The following is a 26,262-nucleotide window of genomic DNA, read 5'->3' on the forward strand; positions in this document are numbered from 1 at the left end:
TTCAGACTCATTTATGTTATTGTGCACACCTTTGATTGCTGTCATTCTGAAACACTTGGGAATATCAAAGAAAAGTAGTTGGTATCACTTGCCATCTTTTAGGAAGTTTAGGAAGCGCATTTTATTACTCATATTTTTTAAAATCGGGAGTACTACAATGTTGTCTTACAGTTTTACAGTATATTCATGAATTCAGACTGAGCAATATAATAGAAAGGAATGATATAATGGCATTTAATATAATAGATCCCAAACTTTATCACCAACTTTAAATTACCCTCACTTTGAGTGTGCCTTTATCTATTGTTTTAGCAAGTACATAAAATGTGAGTTTTCAGAAAAAACACAGGCAAAGCATGAAACTACTGTACAGTTATCAGATCTCCAGTCTAGGAAGTATGTCGACCCCTAGCGACATTCTTCTCTATTGTCACTCACTTAGCATTCATGATGTCTTTCAGAGGTTCAGACATAAATCCCAAAGCTCACTCACAAACAAATGAGGGCAATAGAATATATGGAGCTACTTACAGCTACAAAGTGATCATCAGGAGTATTGGCTTTTAGGGAACAATGAATTCTAAAGATTTGCTTAACTACAAATGGACCTTTGAAGATGATAAGCTACCATTATCAGAGATCCGGGGCAAGGAATTAAGCTAGGTAACCTCATGAATTTAATGCACTTTATTTCGACAAGCTTTCAAGTAGTATTTAATCATAAAGGACATATCGATAGAAAGGAGACAGTGCAAACCATCAGTTTCTGTCTTTGGGAATTTCCGATTGCAGTGACTATTGGTTGTCAAAACAAATAGCTTTAGTGAGTTATTAAACATGTGTGACCTGTTTTACAGTATATAAACTGAAATTACTCTAGGAAAAAGTAGGTCAACTGTACATTTTGGGAAAGTTATTCTACCAAAACTCTGTCTCCCATGTGTATGTGCTGTATGGAGTAGAGATTAGGACCCCAGACTAGGAGAGGCAGACTGAGAAATGGGCACTCTTGTTGTACTGTACAAGACCCTGTAAAAGAGTGTACAAATGAAAATCACTTTATATGAACATGTAAGGAAAAATATGTTTTCTTCACAGTCAGGCTGACAACAAGGTGATGGGTTACAGAAGAGATCATTGGTAAAGCAGAATTTATGATGTTGTGAAATGACTTGACAAACTCCAGCCTTGCCGTGAAAGTCAGAAAACAAAGGCATTAAATGTCAGTGTAGAGCTGAATGAGTAAATGTTTTTTTTCTGTTGCACTTTAATTGTTAAAAAATTGTCATTTAAAACTGAGCAGCACAAATGCAAGTCTCATAGACGCATCGATATATGCTGTAATAAGGAAGCCGATTTCATCACAAGTTTTTGATAATAATACCTCTTCACTTTGTGTGTCAGGTAGAGAACGTGTGCTGGAACAAAACCTTATATAAAATATAGCTACTGTACAATCCACTATAACAGCATTTTATAAATGTTGCTTTGAGTACTTAGCCATGTTCTGCGAGGTCATCAGTACTGCAGATAATAGTTTTCTCGCTGAAGATCAATTGCTCCAGACTAAAATGTGTTCCATTCAGGAATTGGTTTATATTTCGGTCAGATTTCATCAGGCCTTAACTTAAGTAAGAGGATATTTTAAAAAATGCTAGACCACATTGTATTGAACATTTAAAAGAGTGAAAACTAACCAGGGATGACTCAAAATGTATCAAAAGGCTTCTAACATGACCAGGAATCCTATTACAACATACAAATGCTGGTCTTTTACTGTACATGCAAATCTGATTGATGTCATAGTGGATTTTAAAAGCAAGATACTGTAAATAGTGCATCCTATATTGAAAAGATAATTTTGCTTTCGGTGAATTCCAAAGTTTCATTATTCAGCATATTAAAACCTTTAACTCTACATGAAACACTGAACTACTGAAAGATATCTAGATGTTTGTGTACACTGTATACAGTGTATAATTTTCCACAATATCCTACACTGATATGCTAAAATGATTAAAACGTGAACACAGAAGAGTTCGAGAGGACCTGGCTGAACATTTCAAAATCATCAAAGATATTGTCAGCCCAATAAATTATTCCAGGATCAGTAGTGAAACACAAACTAGGAGACACCAGTGGAAACTATGGGCAAATATGGTACATTTAGAAAAGAACAGCAGACACTTTTCATATAGAAGGCTATGGGAATCTCAAACAGACTACACAGCCATGTTGTAAAAGATCAGTAAGTCACCACGACTCAAATGAGCTAGATGGTCTGAAGAATAGCGTCCTATTATTGTTATCATTTATGGTTTTATAGTCTTAAACCTCTAAGATGCTATTTCAGTCCTTCCTGGTTGCCTGCTGTAACTGCTGAAAGGGGGAAGGTAGGGTTGGGAGATGTTTATGTCAATTAAGTCCCTTGTTATGAAAAAGCCTAAGTGACTAAATATGGGTAATCGGGATAAATGGCACTGCCCTGTACAGCAGTTAAGATTTTAGGTCACAGCTAATGCTAGATTCCAAGTGTGTTTGAGTTTGTTATTGATCTTTTCTAAACAGGCTTCTAAATGGATCTGCAGATAGAAACTACATTCTGTCACACTGGTTTAAGAGAATAATCATGTCAGAGCATCATCGTAGACCTCTGAAGCCTTGGGGCACTTAATACTTGATTTTTAATGTAATCGCCTAAATATAATCTTGTTAAAATAAAAAACTTCGGCAAAACCTCACACGATTCCCACCCCTGAGACTGGCGATTTATTGCATTTTGACGTTACAGTATCTAAAGCAGCTTTAAAATATTTAATGGTACCTCTGCGTTTCTTATAAAAGCACACCATCCCATAAATCGTCAAAAACGATTAAAAAAAAGTTCAGTCGGGCCAGCGTGGATATTAGAATGGTTGGACTGATACTAAGCATGAAAAGGATCTCAGAAAAAGTAGCCAAGGTACTCTTTTTTATGCTGGAATGAGAAAGCAAATTCTTTGTGATGGATCTCTCATATGAGATTTATGAGACTTATGAGAGCTGGGCAAGGAAATGGCAACAGAATTAAAATTCTTTATGGAGCAGTCATCGATCAAATTCACAAGGTTGTATTCCATGGAAAAGTTTCCATTTCGAAATGACGTTTTTTCCCCCACTTCTCGTGTTTTGCTGGGATGCTGCTTTGAAGTTGTGTGGTGTTTTCCTCTCTTTCAGCTCAGGGTCCTGTTTCGGAGGAGGAGTATTTGGAAATCCCGGCGATCACCAGGCAGAAAGAGGGGATCTACGAGTGCAGCGCATCAAATGAGGCTTCAGTTGATGTACAAAAAGTAAAAGTAACAGTGAACTGTAAGCTGATCTGCATTCTTCTCCATTTTTCTCTGTGACCAATGTACAGTACAGTATGAACAAATAGTGATTCTCTGGCCGTATAAAAAATGCAGCATACTGTGCACAACTTCAAATTATTGTGTGAAGACAGTTTTTTCACTTACAGGACTGTTGAGAGTACTGTTTTCCATCTTTTCTGGGTTTTGTTTTTAATCATTTATATCCACAGCAATACTATAAAAGTCACAGATGTTGAGATCTTCTGTTGGCTTCCTCAGAGAGACGGCACAGCCTTGGGGATAAAGATTGTGTACTCTGTCCCGGAAATGGATTTGGTGTCTTGTTGAGGTGTCTGGTCTGGCCTTAACATCAAGAAATTCAGAAATCATCTGGTGTGTGGAATTGGAAGGACGCTCTACTCTTATTGATTTTTTTTCCCCAAGCTGAGAGAAAGGCTCGGGTTTCACAGAATCTCACTGTGATTTTTTTTTTGTTTCATTACTTTCAAAAGCAACTTCCTTTTCCTTCTCCGGCTGCATTTTCTTCCCTGTTCCATTTTGATGCATTATTAACAATATACTTTAATAATCTTGCAGTGTTTTCTATTCAGTAATGCCATATATATACTGTATATATATATTGTTTGTTTGCACGCACAGGCTTCCATTTATAAGTAATTTGCCCATTGTGTGTCTGTAGTTCCTCCAGCTATCTCAGAAGCTAAAGACATAGGAGTCCCACTGGGGCAGAAGGCGATTCTACGTTGTGAAGCAGATGCTGTGCCTTCAGCAGTCTTTGAGTGGTACAGAGATGATAGAAGGTAACAATCCTATATTAATCACCCAACTTAATTTAATTTTAACATGTTCATTCTTATAACTGGAATGGGAACAGATTGTGAAAGAAGTCATTGGATTGCGATACAGTATGAAAAAAACAAACATTATTGTACAGAAATCAATAACCCAAGTAGAAATTGAAATGTTTCCAATTTGTTGATCTCTGATGTCTACAGATGTAGAGACAGGGTTACACGGTTGGTGTTCTGTACATTTGAATGAATAAGTTCTGTCAAAAATATTTAACTTCTGTCATCTGCTATTCTATGAAGTGCTGTCAAAGTACATTCATTCACAATTTATTCGATAGTACATTTGAAAAAACTTTTTTTATATATTTGTGTGCATCTGCTTACAAAGAATAAAGATTTACCAGGGTTAACTTTCTGTAAAATTACATCCCTCATAATATATTTTTAGCAAAACCTTTTTTTCATCCAACAGAAAAAAGAAATGCTTACATACAACTTACTTACAAAACAAAACCAGTTTTTGTCTGACGGTGCACCAAGGTTTCACCTTGTTTCAAATTCATAGATGGAATATTAACTGTTCATCCAATAATCTCGGGTTATCATTGCTATTTTTTTGCACATAAGAGATGTTTTGACAAACGTTCATATCCTTAAAATAGCCGCATTTCATGTGCCAGTTAGATTCTTAATATTCTCTAGAAAAAAAAAATTGGAAACACCTTGTTTGAATGTTTCTGTATAATGGCTTCACAGTCCCTTGACATGACATACTGTAACCTGTGTAGAAGAAGTCATAAGATTTGTTTTAGCACAGTTTTTATTGTGGATCATACCGAGTACGGGAAATTAAAATGAATGCCATGTCTTATGCAGATACTGTGTCCTTTGTTCATACAGTATATCCCTATAAAGTATTATGCATGTGATTATAACGTCTTGTTATAACACTGAAATAAAGTGTTTCCAAAATATTGCACATTAATGGCTTAAAAGAGTTCCTGTGTGATTAGAGACTTCAGAGATACTGATCTTTAAATATACACAGAGAGATGAAGGATAAATACAGCACAGGGGTCCTATCATCAAAACACTGAGGGGCCAATTGAAATTCAACTGTTTGAATATGGAATCCCAAAAGATTAAATTTATGAAAGACTCATTTGATAACTTATATATAAATTATATGAATATAATTCTGCTCACTTTCTGCGACAGCTAACCAGTCAGATTCAATTTTCTCACTTTTTTCTACGTTTGTGGGCCTTCTTAGGAGCAGGAGAGATTTTACCCGCTTAATCGCTCACACTGTCTGTCACACTGACAGACCTAGAAATTGCTGACAGGTTCCTACTTACTCATACTTACAGCTTTAGCTAAACTGCCCCATTCGAAAATGGCAACAGTCGAATTAAAAAATGTTAAAACAGCACCAGTATTGTGAATGTCACTTGGTGTTAGCAAGTTATTGCATAAACAGTAACAGTAGATTGTGCAACATTTTAGCTCATTACCAATAAGAAAATGAAGTCAAGTCACTCTTCAACGTTCCAAATACAGTATACTAAATATGAACAGGTTAATCTTCCTGATTACTGGAGATTCTGAAAAAAACATTACACTGTTTGCTAAATGTCAAAAGTCTGTGACTTGAAAGCCCAGAAAAGGTCATGTTCCAATATTAAATTCCTCCCATTACTGACATTTTGAGTACATTTGTGATAAGAATACATAATTTTTATAACGCCTTTAAATACATTTTATGAATGTCCATGGGCAGTCAATGAGTTTTCTTACCTTTTGCACAAAATGGCTGACTTACTCCCTAACGTGTACAGTTTAGAATGTTATTTTTTAATATTTTGTTTTTATCACTGTTTTGGTGTGCTTAGATAGGGTGAGCTTAAAACACAGATCATTTATTATATCATTGCACTAGTTTATACTGTAGCACATATTAGGCAGTACTTGTCTGAAGAACAATGAAAGCCCACAGGTATTCTATCTCACATCCATTAAACTGTTTTTCAGGATCCTTAACGGACTTAATGGCACAGACATTGAGAACAGAGGCAGACTGTCCTTCCTCACGTTCAGAAATGTTTCTCAGGAAAACTATGGCAACTACACTTGTGTTGCCACTAACAAACTTGGAAGTGCATACATCAACATAATTCTGTATGGTGAGTATATAATGAACAATGTTTAGAGACAGTATAAACTTCCCCGATTGTAATTGTACAACATTAACAAAAACTACTTGAGAATGAATCTCTCTCAGTGGAACCATGATGGTGATGTTTTAATACTTCACAGTACTTTCAGACACTTAGGAGATCTTGATAATGAGGTTTCAATGGTGGGGACATTAAAATCTATCAACATTTGAAATATCTGCTCTATATATATATATTACATTGCATGTGCACACACTGCCTACACTTACTGTTTTGTTCCTGTACTTTACTCATGATGTTCGCTTCATGATGTGGTCTTGATTCTGAATCTTCAGGCTCCTTTTCTGACACTGACACTGAAGACCACTCTGACTACACAGCATGTTTAAATTGCACGTACCAGACACTAACACGTTTTGCATCATCACCAAAGTCACTTCACTTCACATGGAACTTTTAGTATTAACCACATCCCAGAATATCTGCTGACTCCTTAACTACTGCCAGTGCTGAAAACCTTCACAAACAGTTGCCTTGACCTTGAGCTTTATAGTTGAGCCCTACCCTTATCATTAATATTGTTTGGAGATTATAAATAACGTTCCTTGGTGTAATTGTAAAACAATAACAAAAACACTTCAGAATTAATCTCTCCGAGTGCACGGTGAATGTAAAGTTATAATCGTGCTATAATCAAACATGTATTGCCTTAATGCCGAAGTGAGTGGTTTGTGAGTAGTTCTGAGCAAAAGCAGTGCTCAGCACGATCAATATGTAGCAAACTAGTCCACTGGTAACCCATTCACTGCAGAGTGGGAAGGCAAATTGACAGGTGAATCCCAAGTGACCAGCATACCCCAAAAGTATACCAGAACCTCTCCAAGCACTCTTCTGTCCCCTGAGTTTATCATTGGTGCTCTACCTGCAACATTTGTGTGTAATGCAGAGGTTTTTGACCTCCTTCTTCACCTGAGCTTTGTCCCAGTTGCACTGGGGTTGACATTTTAACAGAGCTGGTCCTGACTGTGATTAGGTGAAGAAGTGTCCCTGCTTTTGCTCTTCATGGGCAGGGGAATTTAGCAAAAGTCCTTCTTTAGTGTCCTGGAAGATGTAAGAAGTAACAAACAATAACAAAACCATTTAAGGTGTCTTCACTGTTACGATCTTTGCTATATCAACTACGTTTGTGTCCTTACTAAGTATTTTGCTAAAAATCACATCAAAAAGTGAATTGGAGAACTGTGTACGTTGCAGTATTTAAATGGCCATTGTTTAGTGTTGAAAGCTGCCTGGCTTTATTTAAAGTAACACTAATTTCCTAGCAGTGAGCACATGAGTAAGAGTGCAAGCCCTTACAGTTAATGGAAAAGTAGCTGCTCTGAATTGATTCTTGTATCTGCAGACACACAATCAATTGCAATGATGGCGCTAGGGAACCCAGAGCTCTGATCAAAACCCTGCCTGGTTCAGCTCTGCCCTTGATGCTGGTGGGAGAGGGAAACACATTCCCTTGCATCATTCACTGAAGCTCCAGTAACCTGCAATGCTAGCCATGGGCCTGTGAGAGGAATTAGTGGAAGTTGCCTTTGTTCAACAGGCATTGTGCAGTAATTTTCCCATGTGTCCCCCAGTATCTGCCTACAGTAATGGGTGGAACTGTCCTTATTTTGTCAGAAGCAGCTAATATGATCACTGTTTGTGATACTAAAAGAGACACATGTTCAGAGATGTTTCCAACAGAATCTGTCTGTTTCTTCTCTTTCTCCAATGCCTTTGCATTTTCTCTGAAAATGAACAAAGACTTATTTCAGTCCATCTTTTTTTCTAATATCTATAAACATTTTAAGTAAATCCTGTATACTGTATATACACCATTACTGTACATGTTCTGTACACACAAAACCCACTGTACACTTAACATTTTGTTTATATACTTCTCAAATGTCTGCTGATTTGATTGCTTTGCAAATTTAGTTTTACCACTCCTTCAAATGAGATGGTCAATATATACCATGTTTCAAAATCTATTTGCTTTTCATTTTTGTCAGAATTGCGTCAATCACAGGCCAGGGAAGCGTGTTAAGTTTTGCATTTTTTTCAGGTTTCCTTTCAAATAATTATTTTCCTTCAATGATTTGCAAACTTCGATTACTAGGGTATCAAAGGAAAGTACAGTGCATAGTTAATCTTACTAAAGTATTATATTTAACATAATTGTGAATCTATTTCTTTTACACTTTGCAGCTGGAAAACTTTCACTGTCATAGATTACGTAAAAAGATTTTTTTAAGAAATGCTTTCTAAGATAATTCTCATTTAATACATAGTATATATAAATTAAGGTGAATTTTAGAATACACCAACCTTCTGGTTATGTTATTCTACAGTCCAGTTTTTTCTTTATTTTGGATTTAATAAACGTTAAACGTTCCTATACAAGGGTGTTGTTGCAAAGTTGCTTTGCTACCTTGAAATGAGTGTGAGCTGTTGCTAACAGTGTATTTCCAATAATTCAATGTGTTCTTATTTAGATTTAAGTATTTGTTCTGCTTACTCGATTTTGTTTGAAAGAAAATGTTCGCCTCATCTAGGAGGCTGAAAAGAGCCTGGCAAGCATGAGGAGAATATGCTACAAATGTGATTCATTAATCTTTCAGAACATTACTTAATTGGCACTTGGCAATCACACCTAAGACATGACCACAGCTCTGCTTCGAGCTGAGCTTTTCACAGATGTTTTTCACAGCGCTCTTTTGTTGTGCGCAAGCTAGTGCTGTAATTTTTATTTTGTTCTTTATGTTTCCTTTTTAATTTTCCTGGTGTAGAAATAAGTGAGCCCACTAGCTCAACTCTGTTGCAAGGTTAGTACTGAGCATGAGCATGTTGTTCGTTTCTCACCTCCTTGTTACTGCAGTACAGTATGTTGGTTCTGATATGCATGAGTGAACCGTGCCATTTTCACATTGACTTAACGCAGATGTCAGAAGTAGTAGGTAAGATTATACACCAAATGCTCAAATCACTTTCGGGTTGTTCTTAAAGCTGGAAAATATTTAGGATGGCAATACTGGTTTATTGAAAAATATATTTTTTTAAAAGGCTAATGCAATTACTAACAACTACCAGCAGTGGAAACACCTCTTCTAATGGGTCACACGCAGTAGTTAGAGCTTAAATCGCCTATTGAATAGAAGGTCAACTAAAATAAGATTAGAGATGGTAATTGGGCTCTTGTGCAATAGAATTAAAATATAATTAGCTCAAAATGCCATTTCATAATATTAATAAACAAATTATGTTTTAATGTGTTTGAAACACATTATTAAAATACCAAGAAAAATGCATTAAAGTATATTTGCTCCAGTGATTTTTGCAATTACCATCAAACCATCTCCCCTCACCCCACAAATTAAAATGGTGATGCAGAACAGTTACAATGTGGAAATGGTGACTAGTGTTATTCTTATTTCTGTTTCGTTACTAACATTTTGTTTATTCTTTCTTCATAACTTTGTCATCGCTCCACGTGGCCTGGCTTCATTTTGCTTTTGCGTGCTTTGATATTTGGCATGTAAGTAATTGTTTCAATGCTCTATTTACATGTATCACAAAACTGTATTTGCATGTATCTCAGATGTTTCTTACAATGTTTCTCTTTAAAATATATAAGCATGCATGTGTGTGTTTGACATTTGTGCTGCTTTAAACTAGAGTCTGTAGTTGCAAAAGATACATGTAAATAATGCAGTTTGCAAATACAACAGTATTAAATTTATAAGGGTATGCTTTTACAATAATTTGTTAAAATAATAGTACATTTTTGAAGACAGACAAAATCCAAATGTACTGTACAACCACTGTACTGGACTTTTTCAATATTGTTTGCACAACTCTGGAGTTAAAGATGACTAGATGACTTCTGGCTGTCATGTGAGCTAACGTTGTTTCTGTACAAGTGGAATTTATGTTGAAGTTTTACATTATTAATTAAGTTTTGAATATATTAATTACACAAAAGCTTCCAAATAAGTAAAAGAGTGTGCATTAACTGTGTCCTCCCTCGAGGTTAATTAATTGCTTTAATTTTGAATGTGAGAAACAGCTATTATTTAAATTATCCTGTTGCAGGGTTTAGTATAATCTTCTGCGTCAGAATAATTGGATAGTTCTCCCAAAAGAAACTTGAAGTGCACTGAGGAAAATCCAAGGGAAATTTAAAGTTATAGTGTAATACCCATTGCTGTAAAACTTCCAGTAAACTGTAGTTTAATTTTTGAAAGGTCTCTCACTCTGTTGAAGTATTCATTTAGCTGGGAGTAAGATCTGTAACTACTAGCAATCATCCTCATAAATTTCAGACATAAACTGACAGCTATGTTTTTTTCGTTATTTCCTACTGAAGAGCAGAACATGCTTGGCACCCCTTTTTTTGTGTCTTGCGAGCAATAATTACTTTTCTGTCATTTTCTGAGATGCGTCAAATTACAGCAAACTGAGCATTAATTGCTCAAAGAATTTGATCGTATTCTCTGTATAATCTGATCTTTGTTAATTAACGCAACCATAGATATCACATTTTGATAACGTTGTGCTTTAACAGCAATGGCAATAGAATATATTCATATGTCATATTCATATGAAATTATTAAAATATTTTTAGGAATCGTTGTATGGTGTATGGTTATGAGTGAAAATGATATATTTGGAAATATTCAGTAACTACTGTATACAATAAGAACAATTGCTTTCACTAAGTACTAGTTAGAGGAATATAATTTACCACAGACCAACTGGACTGAAAAATAGTTATAGATTTTTTTAGGTTCCAAAGCAATCACTCAGATGCCTTGGTCTGAAAGTGAATGAGTGTCATTGAAAGGACAATTTTGTAAGATGCAGTTTAATAGAAAACAAATGGTGTTTCAAACGATGTCAATCCCTTGAAGTTGCCTTGTGTGTGAAACAGAAGGACACAAATGTGTGCTTGAGGAGGCACTACCCAGCTACACATCTGTGCAGGAATCTGTGTAATGAATAAACAACACTTAACATTTATGTGTTAGACACGAGTTACAGCAAGCGCTTCATTTTCATTTAGCTGGGATCATGAAATCTTTAATTTGAGCCTTTGTTAGTTCAGGACAATCAGTAACATAGCGTAATGAGTCAGGTATTTTCTCGATAGGAAATTAAGAGAGTGATCTGAGAGTGAAGTAGTACAGTACAACTGCATGTTAATTAGTTAAAATGAGGTGTTTATGCACTTCTAATCCAACAGCGTAAAACAAAATCATGCTGAATTAAGTATTTACAGTATAGACTTTTCTCTTTAAAGTATTACAGTGCACATTAAGGATATATATTTGCTTGCCTTAGGATACAGATACATGTTTTAACAAAGTATTAGGACATACTGTACTGTAATTTGACATGATGTGTTTGAAGATTTAAACTTAATATAAAGAATTTTATCTTTTATTTCTCTGGGGAACGTGTTACAGAAAGTAAATTTATGAAAGCCTCCTACAGCATGTTGCCTTCTGAAAAACAAGTCAGACTTTGTGATACATTTACCTAACAGCAACTGACATTTTATGTATTGCATTGTTCTAAATTTTAAATTTCCCTAAAATGCACAAAATGCAGTGTCTTTGACTTCATCTGGCGGTCAATACACATTTGACAGAATTCCTATTGCACATGTGTTAGTTTGCTGAGGAGGTATTCATTTTTAGCATGCATTCAAAATAAGTGTGATAGCATAATTGTTTTGACTGCCCATCTTTCTGTGTGCTTCTGAGTAACCTTTACACCTGAAAACAGTCAGTGCTGTTGACTGAAGTGTCATAATTGTGTTAAAGTGTTAAAACTTTATTGATAGCAGTTTATTTTCTACACCTTTTCTTTGTTTGGAAATTCTGTGTTAAAGTTCAAGTAGGGAGCTGCGTAGACTGCAAAGGAACAGGTAAAGGTTTATTCCGTGCTGAAAGGAAAAGAAAAGTGACACATTTCAGCTGTCCGCGGCCAAAATATTCAGTCTCTTGTCTTTTCCTTTCAGCGTGAAATAAACCTCTATCTCCATGTTCACAGATCAAAATGATGAAAATTGGTTTCTGCGAGTTTTTTTATAAAGTTAGGGCTGCCATGTTTTTAATAGACCCACCTAGTTTGAACCAACATATTATATCTGTATGTCCTGGCACTCATCACAGAGTCCTGAACTTTGACCCTCCCACTCATGTCTTGGCACATTACAAGCTCCCTAGTGAGTTACACTACAGTAGGTTCAACACCCATTGGGAGAAGTGTGCATCACTCGTGGATATTACTGCAAAGCATGCAGCATCCCTGCAAGGTTGTCTCTCTGACAGGCAAGAGAGCCCTGGATCAGCTAATACCTAACCCTGGTGGCACTGAGTCTATTGTGTGCCACCCCTTGGGGAATTGCAGTAGGAGATACTAGTGATACTAGTGGCTCCCTGTGATGAGAACTAGAGATGTTGCCACTTGAGGTACTGTACTTCAGAGCCATCTGACCTGTGACATTTTAAGACCCATTGGAAGTAGTCATGTTAAATAAAAATATACATTGCAGTGTTTTCTTGCACAAACAATAGTTCAGTTTTTTTTACAGTTTACAGTATGTATCACTCAAGCTATAGTACTGTATGTTGTAATACACAGTGCCTTGCAAACATATCCCAGCCCTTGCACAGGTTGACTTTGAAGTAACCATTAGTATTTGTTACTGTATACACAACCTATTCCACACATTCAGGGCAAAATACAAAGACATAAACTGGTCATTCATGTGAAAGAAAACATGCAGTGTTCATGATTGTGTATGGTACAGTATGTATTGTAAGGTCTCTCAGTCATGTAAAGCAAATATTCAACCTTGAAGGCCGAGGAAGTTTTCAAGACAATTTAGGATTACAGTTGAATCAGGAAGGTAAAAGGATATAAAGAAGTATGCAAAAACAAAAACAAAACTTAATATCTCTTTGATGGTCAGGTCAATCATTAGGACTCCCAGACACTGACTAGATGAGACTGTTCTGCCATACTGAGCAGCTGGGCAAGGAGCAAACTGATTAAGGATACCAACAGCAACTTTGAAAGTATTCATTGGCTTTCAGTGGCTGCCATGGGAGAAAATTGTCAACAGTATCCCAGCTAGTCCACAAACAGGTCTTGGATCTGAAAAGAACAAAACCAACATCTTATATCTTGCAAGGGTTTGTCACAGACACGTACAGTGAGCGATACCGCACACATTGTGTTGGAAGCACAATAGCTTTTGTGGTCAGACTGCACAATTTGGAGCTGTTTGGCCTGAATGCAGTGTTTCACCTGACACAAACCCCAGACAGTGCATCACTCCGACAGCTCCACCCCAGTTATCAGGCATGGGGGTGCCAGCATTATGTTGTGTGCAAATTAAGAGAGATAGAGCAAGTTTACTGGGAAGAATTGCCCCATTTCTGAAAATGGAACACAATAGGAATGCTTTCACATGGCACTGTATATTATCTCATTTTAGAAGTATTTTCTACAAGTGAATAGTACATTACAATTAAAAAAAATTGTAGCTGTAGCTGACGGAATGTGCTCTGATACTGTAATACCATCAAGATTACCTCTGAAAGTTATCAAACAAAGTGCATTTTTGATTAGACTGCTCAACTTCAAACCCCTCCTTTATTGGTTCGTGATGAGCCCCATTTACCACTTTAATCATTCATTATGTCCCTTTGACAATACATGCCAAAAGGATCATTTGGTATTAATTAGAATGCTTTCAAGTTCATGTAGACCATCAACCTAGTTCATGTTATCCATTTTAATGAGCTGCAGTAATACAGAGACAAATGGATTGCTTCATTAATACCTTGAGTGTGCTACAGCATTGCCTGTATTCATGAAGATACTGTATGAATGTTTTCCAAAAGTCAATGACAGCTTCCAGAGGACACACATTTTTCCAGAGTCCACATAATTCTTGTTCTGTAGAAGACTGTAGACTGAAATATTTCAAAGAGTGCTCATATGTTTGACTCCACAATCTCAGTACATTTATTGCTTAAATCAAAAGTGGCCAACCTGTTCTAGAGGGACACAATTTGTCTAAAGTGTATTTTTTAAAACTAGTTTGCTAATTCTTAAAGTTGTTAAAGAAAAGTAATAAAGGTAAAAGGTGGTGGAAAATGTCTGTCTTGGAGAGTGCCAGGATGTCCAGATCCTCATTCTTTAAAAAAAAGCTCTGAATGACCTAATTAGATATACTGTATTGCTCATTGAACTGATCAAAAGGTGTTCTGCACCACAAGAGACCAGTGGTTATACTGCTGGTCAAGACGATAAGGTAGTGTACTCTCTCATAGGCTGTAAGAATCTCAGAGTGAATACTGGCCTGTAGGGCAAGAACATGCTGTCATCATAATTCTAGTCAGCATTCAAACATGGGAGATGATGTTAGAAGATTTTGAATCAGCTCATACTGTGGCTAAACCCCAGGGTGGTATTGCCGATCACCAAACGATTATTACAGCAGCTTGCCATCTGGACAGTAGTTGATTAGCTTGTATGCAGCAAGCGGTAATTAAGGCTGACCTACTGTATGTGGTTCAGTGGTCAAGGAGGTTTTCTACAGTAAGATGATGAGGATAAGAAACATCCCCGTGGGATGCATTCAGAATGAAACAATGGAGCAGCTGTTCCAAAGTGCATAACACAGTATAAAGTACCATAATGCCTCCTCTTAAACTTTTGTAGATTGGGTGGGTTAGCCAATAAGTTTTTTAAAAAAAAAGAAATTCAGCAAGGGAAGGAGGAGAGAACAGATTATATTTGCTCATTGTGGATTAAAAGTAACAAAACTCTAAGATGAAATTGGCCCTCCAAAAAAAGAACGTTACACACTCCTGACGAAACCCACATCTCACTGGGGGAAGAATAAAAGATTTTCAACTTCACATCCGGTTCTGAGGATTGGAGGTTCAACTGCTGAGGAAAAGGGGTTATTATCGGTTAAAAGGAGTTATTAGCTGAGCCCCTGTTCAGCTCCAACTCAGCCTTAAACAAACCGTGGTATCTTGAGCAGTATAGCCTTGTTACTGTATATTCTGCCCTTTGGAAACAATTTAAAACCAAGTGGATCTGCAGAATCATGTACTGTACGTATAGCTCAGACTCAAGTCTCTTTAAGTCACTTCGAATAAATGTGTCCACCAAATGACTGGTTATTATCATCTGCCTTTTTATTAGAGTGCAAGAACAAGACATTGCAGCTTGATGAATTTCTTTTTTTTTGCTACTCAACAAACATGACAAAAGAGGATGAACTGAAAATGTAATAGAATTTTAACATAGAAACTCTGATAGAAAAATATTAAAATAACCCAAAAAATGGAGGTGTAGGTGGTTTAGATTCTGTATGCCATCTGTTGCAAGTTTATTTTTATATAACAGAGATTTAATGGTTAGCACTACATTTTATTTTTTTAATTTTTCAGAGTTCTGCTTTCCTTTATATTTCAGCTACAGTTAATGTAAAACAAATAGTTGTAGCTTTTCGGTGGTCACAGTCCTTGGTAGTGCTTTAGGCAAGTTAGATGTCTGCCAAATCACTTCATATCTCCTAAAATAAATTCCATATTACTAAGTGTCTTAAGGTTAATATAATTTAATCTCTTAAAGAACAGACAACTACAGATTGTCCAATATTGAAAGGTCGGTAATGAATTAAAGAAGTAATACATAAATTTCTATACAACTAATGACAATACTCAGTAAAAAAAACATAACTAATACGGATTATATAAAATCTAATCTATTAGCAGCTATTATTCTGAATTCTTGATAGAGGTTTAATGAGGCTCTCCTTAACTAACAAGGCATGTCCTGAAACCCTTTCACTTACTTGGCAAAGTAGCATCGCTGCATATTCTTTAGAGGAAAGGCTATTGCATGGGCTGTCTTTCCACAGCAAGTTACAATATATACTGTCTTTAACTCATGCTATACCTTGTCTGTGAGGATATGCATTCCATTGTCCAGTGGTGTGCATCTGGAGTTTTCGCTGAGAATGAAAAGCAAACAGCAGACTGAGAATGCCTGGTTAAAGGTTAAAAGGCAAGTTTTAAAAATGAAGGCCTAAACCTCTCTTCTCCTTCAACAGGGCCTGGAGCAGTGCAGGATGGGAACAGCGGCACCCTGGGAATTCACACCTCATCCTGTCTACTGATCATTCTGTGTGCGCAGCTACTGCTGGGGCTTTGATGCAGAACTGTCTCCGAGGGGCAGTGACGATGGTTTTTTTTTTCCCCAAGACCACAGACTTTTGCACCAAGCGTGCACAGGCTAGCAAGTCTCCCGTTCCCATCTCCAGTTCCCAGGTCAAAAAAATTGCAAAGAAATAACGCTTTCCTTTTTGGCTGTTTGGAGGTTTAAACACAAAATCTTCGCTGTGGCAACCTAATGCCCCCATTTTAACCCGGTCTGCAAAAGGGTGTGATGTTTGTCTTTTATTTCTCCTGTTATTTTGTAATTATAGTTTTTATTTTCTGATAAACCCTCTGATGCAAGCAGAGTATTTAGTATGGGGGAGGAAACAAAAAAGTTGAGTTTTCTCCTCCACATTATAAATGGTGGTATTTTTTAAGTGGTGCGTGCTATATTTCTTTTTAGTAATAATGATGAGATATTTTCAGAGAGTATAGATATTGTATATGTAATTATATGAATATTATTGCTACTAAATCAATTTCAATTTTACTAGCAAATGAAAAAGGCGTAGTGTCTGGTTTCTTCCAGTCCACTACTGGCACAACAGTACACATAAACTAACCAGTGCTGGCAACTCAGGGCTTAGGGGTCAGATTCAATATTCATCTCCAATAGCAGCTTGTTTTTTTCTTTATAACCAGGATGCATAATTCCTGGCTCCTCTATATAGAGCCCAAAGAAATGCTGGTAGGATAGGATATTGTACAGTCTTTTTTATTGTTGTTGTCTCAAATAATTCTAGTTATTATAACCAGTCATGAAGTAAATTACTGTAACTCTTCCATATTGTGGAGTTTTCTGGGGGGAGGTACTGTACATAGGGCAGAAGGCAGTGCTTCAACAAATACGTATATGTAATCCAAGACAAAAAAACAAAAAATAAATGAGTACTCTACAAGAAACCATACCAACCCATCTTCTATTCCTTTTAGGAACAGGGTAGTTTTCTATGAAATTATCAGGTATATTTCCGGTCATATCGTGACATTGAAAATTGCACCACTCTGAAAATGCTTACATTTACTAAGAGCGTGTCATGTGCTCTGTGTTCGGTTTCGTTGACGTGGGATGACCTAATTCCATAGGGTGGAACACCTACAGTAGCATAAGGCAGGGAAGCAGTCAAAAGAGCTCTACAGTAGCATAATATCATTCAGCTAACCTTGTGCAAATATTACATTTGTAACCATTGTATATGTCTTAGGAAAGAGCTCTAACCAGTCCTTTTATCTAATTGTCTGACCAGCCTTTATTATGTAAACCACAGACCTATGTACTGTAAGTGGCATTTAGTGTAGTTAAAAAGAAAGTATCATTATTTGATTACAATCAAAGCAAGATCACATTGCAAGAGTAAAAAGGTTCAAATGGCTTTCTAAATTCCTCTAGCCATGCTGAAGTGTTTTTTTTTTTTCAAATCCACTGAGCATTCTGTGATCTGCTTGGAATTGTGCTTCTGTGGATTTTGCCATCATTTTAAGGTGTCACTCCAGTAGAGGGAGTGAGATGAACCATTTTTGCAAGAATATTTTTTTTCCGAGAGCTACAAAGTATGGTGGTCTGTTTGGAAAAGTGTGTGCATTTCTGTGTGTTTTTTTCTGAACAGAGCTGCACAAATGTAGTAGAGCAGTGGACAATTACCAACTGAGGGTCTCGCGTGTGAGGAGCACGACTAGACTTTTTGGATCTGTGCATAAAAGAACTGAGTCCAGAAAAGACATTTTTCCTATGTACTGTACAAAAGCTCATGTTCCATGAAAAGATGCACTCCAGGTTTACCTTAAAAATGAAAGTTGTGTTTCATTTTGTGAGTTGCAGATGAAGGTCTTCTTTCACATTATTTGCCATTCTGATGTCAGCCTAAGGGCCAGGTTTATGGTGAGATAATGTTTTATGTTACAGAAACTAAGTAAATAGATCAAATGTACTGGATAGGATACTTCCAAACTATGTGTGAGTATCATAGAGTCTATAAAATAGTGTGTATGAGCTGATTGTTCAAGCCATACTGAAAACACAGCAAAGATACACACAATACAGTAGTGGAGAGCAATTAGGTAGTCATTTGCAGCTTTTTACCTAAACAGAATGTATTTTTGAACTATATATCATGTTATTCACAAGATTTCCATTCCATCACAAGCAGATGTGACTCTTTTTGTCATTTTCTGTTGCTGTTATGGGGTCAAAATTTTCTTTTGTGTCTTTTTTAATAGAAATCTCTGTCCTCAACATTGTTGTTTGAGGTCTTAAAATCAAAGACATTGTTGATTGGGACTCACAAGGACACTCACAAGAGCACAACGCGATTCACTGCAAAAGTGAATTTTATTGGCATGAGCAGACGGTTACTTTCTGTTAAAATTGTGCAAAGTGAAATTGCTCTCAAAACGTTTGCAGTATTACTTAGGGTAGATTCAATAAAAGTCTCAGGCTCTCCATAGTTATTTTTTGGAAAAAGAATGTGATGGGGGAATAAAAAAACAACACTAAAAATGTGTAAATTTGTAGTATGTTTTCTATGATATCTTGTTTTGCTGTGGCAGAAATGAAACTTATATTGCATCTGCCCCTTGTACTGTATGTGATGTGTTGTGACAGTGTTTGTAAAAGCTGTGCAGCATCTCCTCAGCTTGGATCTGAACGGACTAGAAAAGATACCAGAAAGTGAGGGATCACCTTGTGCGTTATCTTATGTAAATAAAATCAAATCAATACACTTAAAGACAAAAAAAGGTATTTGCACAGTGGCCCCTAATCCAGACCTACTACACAGCCCCCCTTTTACACTATGCATTGAAACAGATACGGTATTATTCATTTCAGTGCATTCAATCTGAGAATGAGAAAAGACTCCATGTAATGTTGAAGGATTGTTGGTTCATACATTATGTATTTTTCTTCATGAAGATTGTGTCCATATTTAAAAACTGACAAAAATAAAATGTTGTGTCAAAGCAGGGTGGTCAGACAACTTTATTTGGTGTTTGAGTGGGGAGCTCTGTCAGCGTGTGAGCTGCGCAGGAATGAGCAGAGGCTAATTCCATGGGAGAAAGTAGGAAGAAAAACAACACTGTGCCTGTGGAAACTTCCTTAAATGTGATCCCCTGAGTGTAGTTTTTTTTTTCTTTATGTTTTCCAGTGTGGAATTAACCTCTGCCTGAACATTGTTTTTTTTTTTTGGTTTACATTCTTATTGCAGAATGACACAAATTGACCTGAAAAAGACAATTGGATACAGATGTCTAGGTATAGTAGTTTACCTTGGATGGCTAATTACATGGAAAGGGTGTTAATGGTGTACACTATATTCTGAAGTACACCGATTATGCTGACTTCTTAGTTGCATTCAGTTATTCTTTAATTAACGTAGAAAAAAGATTTAAAATATAACACCCGCTCCATAATTTCTTTAAGAAAATACAGTACATCAAATGTATTTAGTTTACATATACCTATTAACATTTTTCCTACTTTAATATATGTTTTTAAAATGAATTCATCATTTTTACTTAGAGAAAATACTCTATGTAGCCCATACACGCTTTCCATAAACGACTTAAAGAGGAAAAATTAGAATTTCTCATTTTTTAGCCTTTAGATTACTTGCATACAGTAAGTGGTTATGGCCTATGAAGTGGAATATATTGTTAAGCGCTCACCCATTAAATGAAATTTTCAGACGCTCTCAAGTTTCCAGGGCAAATAAAAATCATAAACCTCATGATATATATCAGATTTTAACAATTGCAGACAGGTAGATTGAACTACATACGATCAAAACTGGCTCGGTTAATTAGAATACATTTCACTGTCAAAAGAATTGAACTGCTGGCTGGATCAAATACCTTTGATGATGTTTTTATTAATAATTATAATTACATATACAGTATATACTAATCACCCTGCTGAGAGGGAAATGTTTTAATTACCTGGTGCAAAAGTCCATTGATTGAGAACATCCAAATCCATGATATGTAAAATCCAGAAAGCAAGAGAAAAAGCATGATTGTCATTGTGAAGCCCTTACAGAGATACGAAGCCCTTACAGAGATACGTCAGTTTTCAAGTCAGGCAACAGTTGCTGTACTATAGTACATGATGGGTTGTACAGTCTTGAAATTATAAATATGAAAAAACGGACCATATACTGTATATTGTCTGCATGTGTAATGAGCATAATGCTTATCTTTAATACTGTACTGTATATTGGGTACCTCCTGAACATGGCGTGTCTTTGGAGATGTTGGTTTACAGGATGAGTGTATTACATGTTGGAATGCTGATCCATAATAAGCCTTATGTTCTGTATGGTATGTATCTGGGTACCCAAGAGTTATCTCTTTATGGGATGGTGACATGGAGGAATTCAAAAGGATTTTATGTTTGGGGGAACTGTTGGTGTCAGTTCAACCAGTAGTGGCCAATAGTTCTGAATACTTTATTGTATATTACAATGAAACGTAGTACCAAGAAATGAAACCAGGTCTGCTGATGGACCAAACATCTTGCTTGTGTCCATGGTCCTCCTGATGTTCTGAAGTTGTTGTGTGTTGCGTTTATTTGCTCGACTGGAAGGTGGCCCTCTTCATTTTGCACCTGAATTTCCAAACATATGCATATACTGTACAGCTAACACTGCTATAGGAGGTACTGTACCTCATATGACGTATTAAGCCATATTCCTGACTGTTTCCCCATCCCATGGCATTGAAACATGTGTGGATGTTAATCCTGATGTCTTGGCAGGGTTCCAGTGTGGTCTTATACAATTTGTCCTCCTTAAAATGAGTGAGGACACACCTCCACCTGACCTCCTGTGTCATGTGGCTCCCAGTACTGTACGTGACGTCTTCTGCTCTTCACCCAGGTGAATGCCGCACTTCAGCGGCAGATAATGTGAGTATGTACAGCATGCTGAGCAACAGTTTGAGATGAATAGTGCCATGTAATGCATTGGATTCTTATTTTTACATTTTTTAAATGCTTACCACTGTTGTTCAAAAAGTAATAAGAATATGAAATATTGAAATTGGATAAAGTTTTTGCTTCTTCGTATGATGGCAACATTGGAAAAAAAAGTCCCTCTTGCTTCACACCTGAGTGGAATTGAATAAGTGTTTTTATTATTCAAATCCATCTAAGATTCATTAGCTGTATTTTTCAACTTTTCCTTTATTTTTGTTACATTTTTTCACAGTTCTTATTTATTTCTGTGTTGTTCTAAATTTCCATTTTATTTTATCTAGTTCCTCAGTAGAAAGCATTAGTGTTGCTCTTGCTGTTTACTGGTGGAGAATGCCTTTTATCTGCCTGTTAGGGAGATTTAAATTAAGTCTTTCACATTATTACCTATTTGAAACAAAAAGAAACCTATTTTAATATGTCATGTTATTATAATGTTTATGTTATATTTATCCAAGGCAGAAACCAATGAATAAGAGCACAGGTTATTGTCCTGAAGGCATACAGTACCTTCCTTGGCACTTAAATGGATTTCCACAACGCAATTTCAAAAACAGTGGCATTTTACAATAAATGTGCCTTAGACAAAGAAAATCCAGTTTAATGGCTGTATTTTTCCTTATATAATATAATATATACTTCCCTAAATGAACAATTCAGTAAAAAGAAAAAAACTAAATGATTTGTTACCTACCAGCCTGGTTGTCTCAAGGCATGCTGACTGAATGAATGGTAAATCTGTGCATTTCATGTTAGTAACAAATTACCCACTATGAATATTAAAGCACTGTATGTCTTCCCAAATGGAATGTTTCCTAAATGGAGCCCGCGGTTTATTTTAATGGTTCACTGCAGCCTTGCAAATCTAGAGATGTCAGTCATTGCTATTGCTGATAAGCAAGCATGGATGTTCATTAAATTGTCTTTAGATTCATATAGCAGAATGTTAAAGGTCAATATGCAATACATTCTCTTTGTATTATTATCATTCCTGTTATAATTGAAGGTGTATTCATAGCTGCCTCCAGTAGGTATTCAAACACAAATACATTCAAACAGAGTTCCTCTCAAGGACTGGAGTCCAATATGCTGTACTGTGTATGTTTTGATGTACATACGTACATGTACAGTATTTTGAATAAAATACAAGTGTACCACAGAAAGTTTCTTTAAACATAATTCAGAATCACATCTCTTTCTTCCCTCTGTTTGGGAGCACAGATGCTTTCCGTTCGGTTTCATTAGCTTTCATTATGCTTGTCTGTGATTTTTCTTCTTATTTCTCCAAGGTTTCTGTGAGATACAGGTTAGGCTACCAAAACCATTTCCCAGGGTCTATAGCCTTGTGTTGACATCAGACAGCATATTGCAGCTGATTGTGTCATATTTAAGCTTTTTTTATATATAATGCTATGTCTAAATAGCTGTACGTTGTGCTTATTTTGATTTGTAAGCCTCTTCAGTCTTTAGTCTCAGATCTTTGTCCCTCTAGAAAATGGTGTATGGAGAGGTCATGTTTTCCTGAGATGAGTGTGTTTATAACTTCTGCCTAAGACATTGGGTGAAGTATTGACTTGAGATATTCAATTTCTTCAAGTGGTCGTGTAATCACAAGTGTGCCAAGTCTGTGATCTCTCAGCTTGCATGTGAAACAAAACAAATCTATTCATCATGTGATTTGCTTCCGACAAACCACACTTACAGCAGTCCATCGGATGCCACTCTGTCATGCTGGCCATTAAACAGAATTGATTTTTCAGGCCTTTGATGTGCGTGATCCAGCTCCTTCGGCAGCGCTTGTCTTTGCCTTTGACATTCCTCAAGCATAATGGTGGAGTGAGCTGTGCTGACGACGTTGTGAGAGGGTCTTGAATGTGGCAATCCTTACTTTTTCTGATATACAGTACTTGATATGCATTGCCATCACGTTTGAACTTTTTAAGAGATCGTCCTGGTCACATATTTAATGCACTACAGTGCAGTAAAGCTTCATATTTTACTAGGATGAGCAAAACTGCTTTGAAAGTGTTGCTCTTTTGTCAGAATTATTAAAAGAAAAGATTAAAACAGAATTTGTATTAGGGCATTTCAGGTCAAAAGCCCCCCTCAGGGTTTTAGAAAAGAAAAATGTCATACTGTCCTGTACAGTATACCACTGAATCTAGGGCAGGCTTTTGACCTGCTACTTTACTTTACTTTACTTTTTGCTATTTGTACTTTTTTTAGATTAGTTACATTTTAATTTTTTAAAATAATATTTAACTTATATGGAATTACATTTTTTGTAAATGTATTTTTTGTAAAGTCACAGTGATTTTAATTAAACTAGTTGAAAGTACTGTAGGATTGCATCTTTTGACATTTGGAAATGTTTATAAGCTATTGTACAACAGTACTACAGTATATTCTCCTGTACAACAGTACTACATCTAAGTAATTTAATCCATGCAATAAATGCTACAAAAAACAAAACACAAAGATGAGTCGAATTATTCAAAGAAATGTCTTCTGAGTAATCATAATCATTAGCAAAGGAAAGTGTAAAGACAATATTAACAATATGCTGCATTCATCTTCTGCTTTCCGCTATTGAAATGTACTCTAGATGCCAGGATTGAGTTTGACTGGCTATTAAGAGTACAGTATAATTAGGCTTGCTTATGTCTGACGTTTGTATGTTTGCTGTGCATAAAATGGTACAGTAAAGCATATATTTAATATAAAGCAGTTGTGTTCAAATTGCTTATTTTGACCTGTTTGACTATCCAAAACATAGCAATTTAAAAACATTTTCTTCAACTTTCAAAACCATTAACCCAGGCCAGTGTATTAAGACTTGTGAATGAAATGCTGTTTCATAGTTTAATTTCCATTTTCCTGACAAAATCAGGAATGTCCTGCTCATCAGATGTGAGGGCAGGTGTGGGACAAGTTGGGATGCTTAGTACCATCTGGGGGTCTGAGACCATAAACAGGGACATGCGTGATTAGGCTTCACAATGGGAATGAGGATCTGCAGACTGGTGCAAAGCTTACAGTACGTGGCAGATGTACATTGTGTATTTCTTCGAAAGGTGGTCACACACTCTACTAGTCTGTAACTTTTGCAATAGACCCTTGTTGATAAGTCAGAGATTATATCAAGCAGAACGAATGTACTGTACTTGTCATGCCTGCTCAATAAAATGTCAGCGCACTTGCTACAAAGAGATATTAAATATTTGACAACACCTCCCCCGTAATTCAGAGGTTTAGTAGGTGTTTAATCACATATTTGCACTCTGTTACTTTCCACTACTATCTTCAGAACACAGAAAAAAAACTGATTTACTGGATTTTGTGCTGTCCTCAAAGTTATTCAGTCAAAAAGCCAAGGGAAGGGGAGGACACTTGGCAGATACGAATATATGACGTTGTAAAAGTCGGTCAATTGTCTTATGATCCTGTCGAATACGTCATGGTCACCTCCCTAGGAATCCAGAGCTGCCTTTATTGTGAGTCTTCGCAAGGTCGCTGTGTTTTTTCCACTTCGGTAGACAAAGTCATGGAGCTCGCTAAATATGTAAAACCAAAACACAGCCGACAAAGCTGACGGAAGAAGGCCACAAGCTGGTTATCAAAGAGGGGCCTCTGGGGGTCCCGTGCTTTAATCAGCTTCTCTTTTCTAATTGCGGATTCCAGAAGGAGGGTCAGTGTGGCTGTTTATGCTTGTCCTCACTCGCTCAGTAGTTATTTTTGTCAGGCAAGTCATCTGTAACTAGTATTCTCTCCTCGGGCATTGGAGAAGCTGTGCAGTGTTTCTGCTGATGTCCCTGAAAAGCCTAGACGAATTAGGCCAGTTATGATGCAAATACACAAGTCTTCAAGTATGCATACAAATACGCCACAGAAAGGATTTCTTTTTTCCAATTTTAATAGGAATGTTAAGAGGTCTTTTTGCGTTTTTCACATTTTTGGTGCATGGCAATAGTGTTTATTTGAATATGGGTGTCATTGTGCTTGCATGCTTGGAGATTACTACATTGAAGAACCCAGAAAGCCCAGCTTAGAAATTGACAGATTGTGACTACTGTATGAAGTAGGCTGTTAATTTCTTTGCCAAGGATTTCCAGTGTGTTTGTGATAGCGTACACTGCAGCTTTTTAATATTCCGGAAGGGATCAGCCTCTGCCTTCATGCTGTTCTTTGTCATCTACTAACAAATATATTATTCATGCAAACATCTGCTTCATGCAATGCAAGAAAGTACAGTAGTAAATAGAGAACATTTGATGTAATGGCTCATATGTTTAAAATTGTACTGGGAATCATTTATCTTGCAAACAACAGATTCTGAAACTCCTGGGAATTGTGGGTCCTGAATTGAAAATCCTAATTTATAACAGTAAAGCAAAAACACAGAAGGATGATGGGTAAACCTGACAATACATTGAGCATGCTTATCACTTAGAATCTGAATCTGGAAGGTTAAGAAGGGGCTTTCACAAGAAGGACTTGGGATGAAAATAATACGATTTTCTTCTGTAATTACATCCATGTTCAATCGTTTAATTGGTTAGTTTTAACAGATATACTTTTTGTGATATGCTCAGATTAAAAAAAAGACACTTGTTGCTTCACATCTGATAACACCGATATTCATGAGGGAAGACAAATAGTAATTAAAATGAAAATTTTTAAACTGGTAGAAAT

At 36.4% G+C, this 26,262-nt stretch overlaps 1 protein-coding gene and 1 long non-coding RNA gene across 8 annotated transcripts in view; one reads left to right on the plus strand and one right to left on the minus strand.

The window, feature by feature from the left end:
* Nucleotides 1-19,562, plus strand: part of ntm (neurotrimin) — a 356,899-nt gene extending 337,337 nt beyond the window's left edge. For 4 of the 7 annotated variants that reach the window (XM_015337796.2, XM_015337799.2, XM_069182680.1 and 1 more), the window contains 5 exons: nt 3,217-3,348; nt 4,030-4,150; nt 6,173-6,324; nt 9,144-9,179; nt 16,499-19,562. In XM_015337796.2, coding sequence (XP_015193282.2) covers nt 3,217-3,348; nt 4,030-4,150; nt 6,173-6,324; nt 9,144-9,179; nt 16,499-16,599 — 542 coding nt within the window. In that variant the 3' untranslated portion in view covers nt 16,600-19,562. The remainder of the gene's footprint in view (nt 1-3,216; nt 3,349-4,029; nt 4,151-6,172; nt 6,325-9,143; nt 9,180-16,498) is intronic. The other 3 variants (XM_015337795.2, XM_015337797.2, XM_015337798.2) reach the window with 3 other exon arrangements.
* Nucleotides 1-26,262, minus strand: part of LOC138224679 (uncharacterized) — a 60,664-nt gene that overhangs the window by 28,711 nt on the left and 5,691 nt on the right. The gene's annotated exons all lie outside the window — the stretch shown is intronic.

The sequence above is a fragment of the Lepisosteus oculatus genome, chromosome 23, assembly GCF_040954835.1.
Source record: "Lepisosteus oculatus isolate fLepOcu1 chromosome 23, fLepOcu1.hap2, whole genome shotgun sequence".
NCBI lineage: Eukaryota > Metazoa > Chordata > Actinopteri > Semionotiformes > Lepisosteidae > Lepisosteus > Lepisosteus oculatus.